Consider the following 11,819-nt stretch of genomic DNA (forward strand, 5'->3'; position numbering starts at 1 on the left):
TCTTGACGGCCGAACCCACTCCTGGGTTCTCAGCAACCGGTCTCTGTCTGAGCAGCTTCAGGAGAATCTGGATCAAGTGCGGTGATCCTTGCCAGCCACCAAGAGGGCCACTCTGGGAATTTTTTCACCCGGGCTAGCCACGCGAGGGAGCTATTGGCTTGGCAAACTCCCGATCCTCTTGCACTGGGAGGGAGTGTCCAAGCTGATACGACACTGTCGGGCCAGCTTGGGTACTTGGATTAAGTGGCCTCACCTACATCCAACTGGGAAAGGACTCAGGGGTTTAACAGGCGGGAGCATGGTACTGCGTCTGCGTCAGCGCCTCCTCCCTCTTGCAGTCCCAGCAGGCCGCGCGCCACCATGGGTGGGGTGCCCGCGGGGTGGAATGGGAAGAGCGGGAGGGCGGGGAGTCGCAGACCGGAGTGTGATAGGAAGGCGTGGAAGGGACAAGGCACCGCCTTATGGGTGGGGCCTCCTTGCTGAGAGAGTCTGGTGGGCGGGGTGGCGTGGGGGGTGGGACTCTGGTCCTGGGTGTTTCTGGGCGGAGCCAGCAGCTTGCAGAAGGCTGTGCACAGCAAGGTAGGGTCTGGTTCCCAGTTTTACTGTCCTCACCACTGCGGCCCGCACACAGCGTCATGGACCAGCAGCCGCCCGACGTTGAGGAGGACGATTGTCTTTCTGAATACCACCACCTCTTCTGCCCGGACCTTCTTCAGTGAGCTAAAGCAGGGAACAAGGGAGAGATCCGGGGTTGGGGTACAGGGGTCAGAACGGATCTGCTGCTGGGACGGGTGCTCAGTACTCTGCTCCTGGGCAGACCTGAAGTTTCTTGGGGTTCTGGAAGGATCGGATGAAGGACTGAGGGAGGAAGCTTGTTCGTTTTGAAAATGTCTCACTTGAGACCTTACTACACAGAGCATTTTAGGTTAAATATTCTGAACTTCTAGGAAGCCCAATAATAACAGACTTTAAAACAGTTTTATGGCTGGGGATTTGTGTCTAGCAAACCCACTGGGTTCCATCCTCTGCATGAGCATATTTTCTTTCACAGCCACACTGGGTGAAAGTTCGTGGGATCAAAGTCCCCCTTAGGCCACCTATTTACCATCTGTTAACAGTGATTTATTTATTTACTTATTTATTTAGTTTTGGTTTTTTGAGACAAGGTTTCTCTCTGTAGACCTGGCTATCTGGAACTCTCTCTGTAAACCAGGCTGGCCTTGAATTCACAGAGATCCGCCTGCCTTTGCCTCTCGAGTGCTGGGATTAAAGGTGTGCGCCACCACTGCCTGGCCAGCAATTTATTTATTGAGACAGAATCTTATGTAGTTTAGGCTGTCCTGAAACTCACTATGTAGCTCTTATGTAATTCCTGACGCTGGAGTTACCCGCATGCATCCCCCACCAGGCTAAAACATTGGCTTTAAAGTAGACTCTAGGGACTAGAAAGATTCTCAGTGGTTCAGAGCACTTACTGCTCTTTCAGAGGACTCAGCTTTGATCCCCAGCATCCACATGAGGACTCAACCATGTGTAGGCACACGGGCAAAGCACTCATAGGGATAAAATAAAAAATATTTTTAAGAAATGACTATATTTTTCTTTTTTTGAAGGGATAAGGTAGCCTTTATTACAGGTGGTGGTTCTGGGATTGGCTTCCGGATCGCTGAGATTTTCATGAGGTACACACTGCCCTGGGACCCTCCCTACCACCTTACTTTTCTTTGGCTGGACCCTAATGGATTTGGGGGAATGGTTGGATACTGCCCTGGGGTTGGGGAAGACAGGACCTTTGGAGTTTCCTAAAGGTAGGTGAGTCTGTGTGACTGGCCTCGGAGCTTTATAGGTTGTGAGGAGGAGTGTCTCTGGGGACACAGGTCTTGTGGCATCATGAGAGGGTTAGCAATTTGCTACTGAAGCTAGCAGGGGCTCAGAGTTAGGCTGAGGTGGAGGTAGAAGAATCTCCTCCAGTTCTCCCCAATACTCTACTTTTCACAGCCTGAGGTGAGCCCCACAAGAACTGACTTTGGCTCCAGGTAGTAGACTATTGTTCGAAGCTAGTGGCTTTGTGCAATTTCTTCTTGGAAGAACAAAGTCCTGCGTGTTATCTAATCATGGCGGTTGGATGAGTTAGTGTAGTTTTGGTGGAACCTGCCCATTGCTGTCAACCTGAGGCTCTCTATCCCTCACTCCTGAGCCCCCGCAGGCCCTGCACAGGTCTGGGATTGGCACCAGTAGCCCACCACACCCTCTCTGCCGTGTACACAGTATCTGGGCCAGAATACCCAACCCCAGAGACATATCACAGAAACCCAGGAGTGGGCAACCATGGCACCCAGCAGTCCTAGAGTTGCCCAGCCCTGCTTGAGTCCCTCTGCCTGCTGCCAGTCATGTTTCCGCCTTGGTTCAGCCTAAGGAGCTCTTGGGGGAGTTCCTCTTAGAGCAGTGCCTGGTAGGGGCCTCCCCCAGGGCGTGCCCCTCTGACTTGTCTTCTCAGTCCTGCGTCTGCTTTTGTAGGCATGGCTGCCACACTGTCATCGTCAGCAGGACTCTGCCAAGAGTGTCCACGGTGAGAGGAAGGCTGTGGGGATAAGAACACCAAAACCTGTTTCTTCTTGTGTAGAGGAACTCAGTGAAAATGGACCCTCCTGGATACCCTTGACTTTTTTGTTTGTTTCTTTGTTTTGGTTTTTCGAGACAGGGTTCCCCTGTGTACTTTTGGTGTCCTTCCTGGATCTCACTCTGTAGACCAGGCTGGCCTCGAACTCACAGAGATCCGCCTGGCTTTGCCTCCCGAGTGCTGGGGTTAAAGGCGTGTGCCACCACTGCCCAGCCTCGAAAACCTTGACGTTTTGGAAGTTTGGCTATTGGGTCATGTTTTTAGAAGTAATATGGTTCCAGAATTATTCAGGAGGATCACCAGCACTATGAAGGTCATCATCCCACCCATCTAGGTCCAGGGGAAATGCCTACAGGGTAGGCAGAAGGTGGGATCTGGGACAGGTGACAGGTTATAGAGAATGCAGGATGTCTTAGCAACATCCACCAGGGGTCATGACCCCAGTGGGTAGCAATTTGCAAGCCAAGTCTCCCTTGGCAGGGTACCCCGGCAAACTTGGGGTCCTAATGTAGTGTATCATTTCCATTGAGTTCTAAAGACTGCTTCTCCAGGCCGAGGCTGCTAGCCAACCCTCTTTCTTTCTGCTGCCTAGGCCGCTGGAAAGTTGGTTGCTGCCACCGGAAGGCGGTGCCTCCCTCTATCTATGGATGTTCGAGTTCCCCCGGCTGTCATGGCTGCTGTGGACCAGGCCCTGAAAGAGTTTGGAAAAATCGACATCCTTATTAACTGTGAGTCAGCAACAAGTGAGGCCAGAGCCATCTGATAGGTCGATAGTGCTGCTTGGAAGCTCCAGAACTCTGTTCCTGGGGAGAGGGGTGTGCCAGAGAGCCAGAGGCAAGACTCCGGCTACAGGTTCCGTCCTGGCCCAGCCATGACCTCTTCATTTGCCAGAGGCACGATCTAGACTACAGGCTCTGTCCTGGGCAATCTGTGCTCTTTCCAAGTGGCGGATCAGCAAAGCCTAAGCTCTGCTGGGTGCCCTGTGAACATGACTAAGTCACACTTCAGGGGTGTTCTTGTGGACTGAAATTTCCACTTTAAAAAGTGGGCTGGTGAGGTGACTCAGCAGCTTAGACCTGAGTCCTATCCCTGGGACCCACATGGTGGAAGGAGTGAGTCCACTACCACAGGTTGTCCTCTGCCCCCACACATGCCCTGGCGTCTGCACACCTGCACACACCACACGTGTACATATACTAAATAAATACTAAAATAAAAGTATGAGGCTGCCTCCCCAGGTGTGGTGGCGCACGCCTTTAATCTGAGCACACAGGAGACAGAAGCAGGCGGATCTCTTAGTTTGAGGCCAGCCTGGTCTACATGGTAAGTTCCAGGACAGCCAGAGTTACGTAAAGAGACCCTGTCTCTAAATAAACAAACAAATAATTCAAAGTAATAGAGTTGGGAATGGAGCTCATCATGCAAAATGCCCTGGTTACTATCATTGGCCCATAAAAAAGTTGATTTTGTAGCCTTACAGAATAATTAAGTAGATAAAACAGAATTCTATATAATTACTTCGCAATATCTGCTATTACTCAAATGTTACATTTGCTGAATAATTTATATTATTATCATATATTAAGGCTCCATATTTTTTTTTCCTAAGACAGGGTTTCTTTGTGTAGCCCTGGCTGTCCTGGAGCTCACTCTGTAGACCAGGCTATCCTTGAACTTAGAGATCCCTTGCCTCTGCCTCCCAAGTGCTGGGACTAAAGGCTTGGGCCACCATGCCCACTAAAGACTCTATTTTCAAATAAGGTCATATTCACAAACACACAAAAAAAATTATGTATCTACTGATCTATCTATCTATCTATCTATCATCTATCATCTATCTATTTATTTTGTGAGATAGACTCTCCTATAGGCCAGGCTGGGGTCAAACTTACTGTGTGCTTGAAGATGACCTTGAACTCCTGATCCTTCTGCCTCTGCCCCAAGTGCTGCCTTTCTACTTGGTTTCAGGACTTAACTTCTTGGCATCTCGTCTTCTATCCTGTGCCTGTTGCCCATGAATTTCAAGTGCTTTGAGTCCTGTCTTGTCCGGTTTAGACTGCTTTCAGGGTCTCCACACTCTCAGAGCCCACAGAACATTGGGTTCCTTTTTCTACTCTTGACAGGGATTAGCCCGTTAGCGTCCTTCCTGTCTTCTCAGAGCCGCAGCCCACCAGCGTCCCCTTCTGACCTCCAGGTGCAGCTGGAAACTTCTTATGCCCAGCCAGTGCTTTGTCTTTCAACGCCTTCAAGACTGTGGTTGACATCGACACCGTTGGCACCTTCAATGTGTCTCGTGTGCTTTACGAGAAGTTCTTCCGGGTGGGTATCCTCCTGGCAGGGGCCTTTCCTCCTGTGGCTCCCCACTCACTGTCATCCCTTGTATGCTTCAGGACCATGGAGGAGTGATTGTGAACATCACCGCCACTCTCAGTATGCGGGGGCAGGTGCTGCAGCTCCACGCAGGCACTGCCAAGGCAGCCGTGGGTATGGGTGCTCCCTGTGAATTATCCCCTTGACTGTCCCTGCAGGCTGATAATCGCCACACGAACTTGACCCTAGCCGTGGGCACTGTACAGGCCTAGACTTGACCCTGAGCTCCCACTGGCATTTAGGCTAACCCAGAGGTAGCACGGCCTCACGATTTCCCCTCCTGTGTGTATTTCTTCCATGCAGATGCTATGACGCGACACCTGGCTGTGGAGTGGGGTCCCCAGAATATCCGTGTCAACAGCCTGGCTCCTGGTCCCATCAGTGGCACTGAGGGGATGCGGCGATTGGGTAAGTCTCTTTGGGAGTTTGGGACAACCATCAAAGCTTCTTGAATTGTAGCAGGGCTTAAAATATTCTGTCTTCAGCTAGGCAATGGTGGCACACGCCTTTAATCCCAGCACTTGGGAGGCAGAGGAAGGTAGATCTCTGAGTTCCAGGCCAGCCTGGGCTACCAAGTGAGTTCCAGGACAGCCAGAGCTTCACAGAGAAACCCTGTTTTGGAAAACAAAAACAAACAAAAAACAACAGCAAACATTTTGTCTTATTCCAGTCAAGAAGTTATACAAATGTTTGACCTTCTACCCTGTCTAACTTGACCTAACTCTTAGGCTCTCCATACCCTCACTGATTGCCCAGAGGGTATCACTGCTTTGCCTCCCGTGGATTCTATGGCATTCTGCACTTCCTCTGTTGCTGTTCTGCTAGGCCCTGCTAGAGCGACCACTTTTTCCAGATGTGGGCCAGGGGGAGTGCTGGATGGAGGCAGCAGTAGACACTGGACTTACTGGGTCCTGACTTCCTATTGCCTTCCAGTGGGCCCCCAGGACAGTTTGAAATTAAAGTATCTTTCAAACCCTGGGCAAAGACTTGGAAACAAGACAGAGATCGCCCACAGCGTGCTGTACCTGGCCAGCCCTCTGGCTTCCTATGTCTCAGGGATTGTGTTGGTGGTTGATGGTGGCACCTGGATGACATTCCCAAATGACATCAATCAATTGGTGGAGTTTGAATCCTTCTCTGCGAAGCTCTAGGTAATAAGCTGTTTCCACTTCTTGGGGTCCCCGTGTCCTTGAATGCTCCTGTCTCTTCTCTGCCGGGAAACTCTGCCAGGAGCAGCTATGAACTATGGGTCAGGTTTTCATAGGACCATCCCTGCCCCTGTTGCACAGAGGGGGCCTGTCTAGTGTACAGACACACTCTCCAAGACTATGAAGGAAGTGGACTCCTGTCACTGAGGTTTTCCCAGTGACCTTGGTCTCTTGCCAATTGGAGGGATACAGCCTTGAATTTGCAGTCTTCCCGCCCCCGCAGTCTCTGGAGTGCGGAGATGACAGGAACGGATGACAGGATACAAAGTTTCCTTTTCTTTCTTTCTTTTCTTTTCTCTTTTGAGACAGGATCGCATGTAACTCCAGCTCTCTTTAAGCACACTGTGTAGCTGAAGATGATTCTGAACACCTGATTCTCCTGTCTCTACCTGCCAAGTGTTGAAATGACAAAAAAGCAACTTCGTCCACTTTCTGCAGTGCTGAAGGTCACCCCCAAGGCTTCATGCATGTTAAACCATCACTGTATCAACCGAACTACATCCTCTGCCTCAGGATACATCTTTTGACACACAAATATTGTATTATTTTTTAAATGTATCCAAGAGGCAGTATTCTTCATGGGAAATGTGTCCATCCTCACAGAGGTCTATACTTAATCAGAAACGTTGAATGTAAATTTGGAAATCCTAGCGGTCTAGTCCTTCTTCTGGGGACCAAGCTGTTTCCACGTTCTGCCTCTCCAAAGCCCACATCACAGGTGGGCAGGACCAGGTCATGAGCCTAGCCTGATGCTTGCTCATGGTGTCTGAAGGGTTCCTACGATTTTTGCCAGTAAATTGCATTTTCTTTTTAAATAATCTTTTTACTATAAAAATACCTATGAGTTGGAATTTGTAAGTTTCTAGAAAGAAAATTAAAAAGTTTGATTCTATCACTGGAGTAGAGGGTTGTGTTTCCTATCTTTTTTCTCTGTTTCTTCAGCATGGTTGCTGCTCATGCCCTTCTTCCACTGACAGCACAGTCCTTTTCCCCACAGTAGCAGGGCAACACCGCTTCCCGATTCCTTCCTTCCTTCCTTCCTTCCTTCCTTTCTTCCTTCCTTTCTTTCTTTTTTTCGAAACAGGTTTTCTCTATGTAGCTTTGGAGCCTGTCCTGGATCTGGCTCTGTAGACCAGGCTGGCCTCTGTGAGGCCTTGAACTCACAGAGATCCAACTGCCTCTGCCTCCTGAGTTCTGGGATTATAGGCTTGATCCTCTACCACTTGGCTTTGTTTTTGTTTTGTTTGTTTTTGTTTTGTTTTTTAAAGACAGGGTTTCTCTGTGTAACAGTCCTAGCTGTCCTGGAACTAGCTCTGTAGACCAGGCTGGCCTGGAACTCAGAGATACTCTGCCTCTGCTGAGATTAAACTGTGCACCACCTGGCAGCTTCCTGATTTCTTATCAAGGGACTCCCGATCAGAGGGAGGTGTGGCTCTGTGGCCACCTTTGTTACGGTGGCCACCTCTGTCACTGGTCCGCTAGCCAACTGAGAGGAGAGTTTTGATCCAAGAGGCGGGTTTTCATTGGTGATGGATGTGACCAAGGAAGAGGCGGCCTTTACGATCGAGGAAACCAGTCCCGTAGGATGTTAGCGGTGGCTTGTGATTTGGCTCAGGTTCCTCTTTTGTTTTTTAATATTTGTGGACGGGATTTTGCATTTTAATAAGCCATAAAGAAAATTTTATCATCTGGTGCCCGAAGTGGGGCACTCCGCGACTCCTAGAGCGGGTCTGCCCCGGAGCTCCCCGCGCGCCTGCACCGCGACCCCCGGAGTTCCCCGCGCTCTCCCGCCCGCGCTTGCAGCCACCGGGTGTCCTCCCGAATCGGTTCTGCTCGGCTTGCACAGGCGCTGGGACAAGTTCTGGTCCTTGAGCATCGCTCGGGGTGCCGCCGCCCCCTCCCCTGCATACGAGTTCTGCTCCTCACAAGCCCAGGGTAGTGTGGTCCAGCTGCTTTGAGCATTCGCTTAGTGTGCTGACCCTGAGCTACCTTGGTGCCGCACCTCCTCCACCTGCTGGCCAAACATCATCAGTACATCTAAATACCTTCAAACAACCCACGCCTCCAGAGAAGACCACAGCCGGGTCCTCCGAGGAGCAGCATCACAACTGATAAGATACTTGGGAACTTTTAAACGGTGAACTAGGCTAATAGATAGATAGATAGATAGATAGATAGATAGATAGATAGATAGATAGATAGATAGATAGATAGATAGATAGATAGATAGATAGATAGAAGATACATACATAGATAGATACATACATAAATACATAAATAAATAAAATTTTAAAGGTAAAATAATAAGAGGAAAGGACAATTTAAAAACCTTCCCCACGTTGAAGATTGGCAGTATCACAACGCAGGGAATTAGGACCCTATTCACTGCTATTATGGACAGGATGCAAATAGAAAAAATAAATGAGATAAACAACTTAGCTGGGATCAATATAATGTTGACCATAATTATTAGCAGTCTGGTAATTCACATTTTATCCTTAAAAATAAATGGTTTGATAACTACCAAATATGAGAAATTGATAAGATACCAGTCTTAGAAAAGGCTACTACTGATAATATGTAAGCTTTACAAATAATTACTAAGGAGAATAACACCATTTTGATTGATAAGATAAAAGCTTTAGAAACAAATAATGAAAATATTCAGAAACAGAATTTAGAGGAGAACCAACCTCAACATTATATTATGAAGTGAGAGAGGAGCATCCCAAGGTTATTAGAAAATCAACCCTAGTTTATCCAGTTACCATTCAAGAACGAACACCAGATGATAGAGTATCCCCAGGGTATGCAAAAATTAACTGGGATCCTACAGAAGCAATAGTTCTATATGGTATGCATTCACCTTTTGTGAAGCAGATGTTAAATTCATCAGCCACTCAGAATTATTCCACAAGACTGGAAAGATTTAGTTGCAGCAGTATTGTGATCCGGTTCTCAATTACAGTGGAATACACGGTGGAGAGATGAAGCTAGGACCATCGAACAGCAAGGTAGGGTTAGAGGTTATAAGATTTCCCAAGATCAAATCCTTGGTGAAGGCTGTTATGAAGATGTGGAAAGACAGATTACATTTGACGATCACACCTTGGCCCTGTGCCGTACAGCAGCTTTGAATGCTTGGGACAAGACCGAAGAATCAGGAATGACTTTCAAAACTTACTGGGAGACAGTTGCTAACTACCACTCACAATTGGAATAACAACTCAAGAACTAAGTAACTTATTTCAAACCTTACAAGGTGAGAAGGACATAAATAGTCCAAGAAAATTAACAGCTGTGATTGAGAGAGAATTGGTAGAGAAAAAAATCACAAGATGCACATGTGGATCACTTGGATCCAGAACTTGATTGCATCCTACTTATTCTACCTTTTACCCACTCTCCACTGGATTCTTTTTTTTTTTTGTTTTGTTTTGTTTTTCGAGACAGAGTCTTTCTGTAGTTTTGCGCCTTTCCTGGAACTCACTTTGTAGACCAGGCTGGCCTCGAACTCACAGAGATCCGCCTGCCTCTGCCTCCCGAGTGCTGGGATTAAAGGCGTGCGCCGCCACCACCGCCCGGCTGCCTACTGAATTCTTATGCAGAGAGAAGATAATATTCTAGAATGAATATTTTTGTCACACAAACAGAACAAAAAAATTAAAGACCTATGTAGAAAAGTTTTCTGAATTGATTCTAAAATAAAAAGCAAGACTTCATCAATTAACAGAAATAGGCCCAAAAGAAATTGTAGTACCTAAATGCTGAAATTTCCTCTTATGGGCAAAAAAATGAACATTGACAAAGAGCTTGCAGTAATTTTTTGGGAGAGATTAACAACAAGTATCCCAAAAGCAAGAGATTTCAATTTATAAAAAGAATCAATTGGGTCCTTTCTCACAATTGGTACGGGGAGCACCAATATCTGGAGCCCCTACATTCTATACTCATACAAATAAATCAGGAAAGGCAAGTTATAAATCAGGAAATTTAAGTAAAGTGGCTCAAAGCCCTTATGATTCTGTTCAAAAATCAAAATTATATGCTATTCTCATGATATTATTAAAAATTTCATAACCTCTTAATATAGTTACTGACTCTCAATATGCAGAAAGAGTTGTTTTACATATGGGAACTGCTGAACTTATTCCAGATGATTCAGAATTGACTTTGTTATTTATTCAATTACAAGAAATAATCAGAAATAGAAATCATCCCTTGTATATAACACATATCAGATCCCATATGGGTCTACCAGGCCCTCTAGCACAAAGTAATAATAAAATTGACCAGCTATTGGTAGGAAATGTGTAAAGGCTCCAAAATTTCATAAGAAACACCATGTTAATAACAAAGCTTTGAAAGAAGATTTTCTATCACTTGGCAACAAGCCAAGGAAATTATAAGAAAATGTCCTACTTGTGCTTTGTATAACCAAACACCACTACCTGCAGGAAGTAACCCAAAAGGTTCTCAAAGAAATGAAATTTGGCAAATGGATGTGTTTCATTTTACAGAGTTTGGAGAGTTTGGAAAATTAAAATATATATCCCATACCATAGATACATATTCAGGATTTCAATGGGCAACTGCTTTGAGTTCTAAAAAGGCTGATATAATTGCATATCTGTAATTACACACCTATTAGAAGTTATGGCCATCATGGGAATACCTGTAGACGGTAAGACTGACAATGCTCCAACATATGTCTCTAGTAAAATGAAATAGTTTTTTTGCATATTACAACATAAAATGTATGACAGGTATACCACACAATCCTACAGGACAAGCAATTAAAGAAAGATCTAATCACACTTTAAAAGAAATGCTTGGTAAATAAAAAGGGATAATAATGACTCCTGAGGTAGATTGCACAATGCTTTATTGACTTTAAATTTTTTAAATGCTAATGAAAAGAGAACAGCAGCTGCAGAAAGACATTGGATAATAGAAAAAACAAAAACAAAACAAAACAAAAAACACTGAACTAAATCAGCTTGTACGCTTTAAAGATCTGTTGACCTCAGAATGGAAACCAGGATATGTGTTACATTGGGAAGAGGTTTTGCTTTTGTTTCCACAGGAGAAGAAAAGCTATAGATACCATCAATATTGATAAAAAAAAAAATTGATTCAAACAGGATTGCTGTGGGATGGTCTGTATGGCAAATGTGTTTCTCTGATTGGTTAGTAAATAAAACACTGATTGGCCAGTAGTCAGGCAGGAGGAAGTATAGGCGGGACAAGGAGGAGAAGAATTCTGGGAAGTGGAAGGCTGCGTCAGAGACACTGCCAGCCACCACCATGACTAGCAGCATGTGAAGATGCTGGTAAGCCACAAGCCACGTGGCAAGGTATAGATTTATAGAAATGGATTAGTTGGGGGCTGGAGAGATGGCTCAGAGGTTAAGAGCACTGACTGCTCTTGCAAAGGTCCTGAGTTCAATTCCCAGCACCCACATGGTGGCTCAAAACCATCTGTAATGAGATCTGGCGCCCTCTTCTGTGTACATAATAAATAAATAAATCTTAAAAAAAAAAAAGAAATGGATTAAGATATAAGAACTAGATAACAAGAAGCCTGGTACAGCCATACAGTTTGTAAGCAATATAAGTCT

At 46.0% G+C, this 11,819-nt stretch overlaps 1 protein-coding gene across 3 annotated transcripts; it reads left to right on the top strand.

Annotated features, from left to right (window-relative positions):
• Positions 1-532: 532 nt before the first annotated feature.
• On the top strand, positions 533-7,098 carry Decr2 (2,4-dienoyl-CoA reductase 2). 3 transcript variants are annotated; one of them, XM_059270262.1, is made up of 9 exons: positions 533-715; positions 1,614-1,682; positions 2,518-2,569; positions 3,213-3,348; positions 4,815-4,939; positions 5,011-5,104; positions 5,294-5,398; positions 5,924-6,141; positions 6,508-7,098. In XM_059270262.1, the coding sequence occupies exons 1-8, from the start codon at positions 636-638 to the stop codon at positions 6,139-6,141; spliced, it is 879 nt and encodes a 292-aa protein (XP_059126245.1). In that variant the 5' UTR covers positions 533-635; the 3' UTR covers positions 6,508-7,098. The 3 variants fall into 3 exon arrangements, with proteins under 3 accessions (XP_059126245.1, XP_059126244.1, XP_059126243.1); XM_059270261.1 differs by having other exon boundaries at positions 2,518-3,348; positions 6,504-7,098; XM_059270260.1 differs by lacking the exons at positions 1,614-1,682; positions 2,518-2,569.
• Positions 7,099-11,819: the final 4,721 nt, after the last annotated feature.

Source organism: Peromyscus eremicus, chromosome 8a (assembly GCF_949786415.1).
Source record: "Peromyscus eremicus chromosome 8a, PerEre_H2_v1, whole genome shotgun sequence".
NCBI classification, from domain to species: Eukaryota; Metazoa; Chordata; class Mammalia; order Rodentia; family Cricetidae; genus Peromyscus; species Peromyscus eremicus.

Bases quoted from the DNA above. Each gene is read 5' to 3' on its own strand.
- Decr2 (XM_059270262.1), top strand. From the start codon at position 636: ATGGACCAGCAGCCGCCCGACGTTGAGGAGGACGATTGTCTTTCTGAA. The intron at 716-1,613 runs GTGAGCTAAAGC...CTTTTTTTGAAG, and splicing joins TTCTGCCCGGACCTTCTTCA to GGATAAGGTAGCCTTTATTA. The intron at 1,683-2,517 runs GTACACACTGCC...CTGCTTTTGTAG, and splicing joins ATCGCTGAGATTTTCATGAG to GCATGGCTGCCACACTGTCA.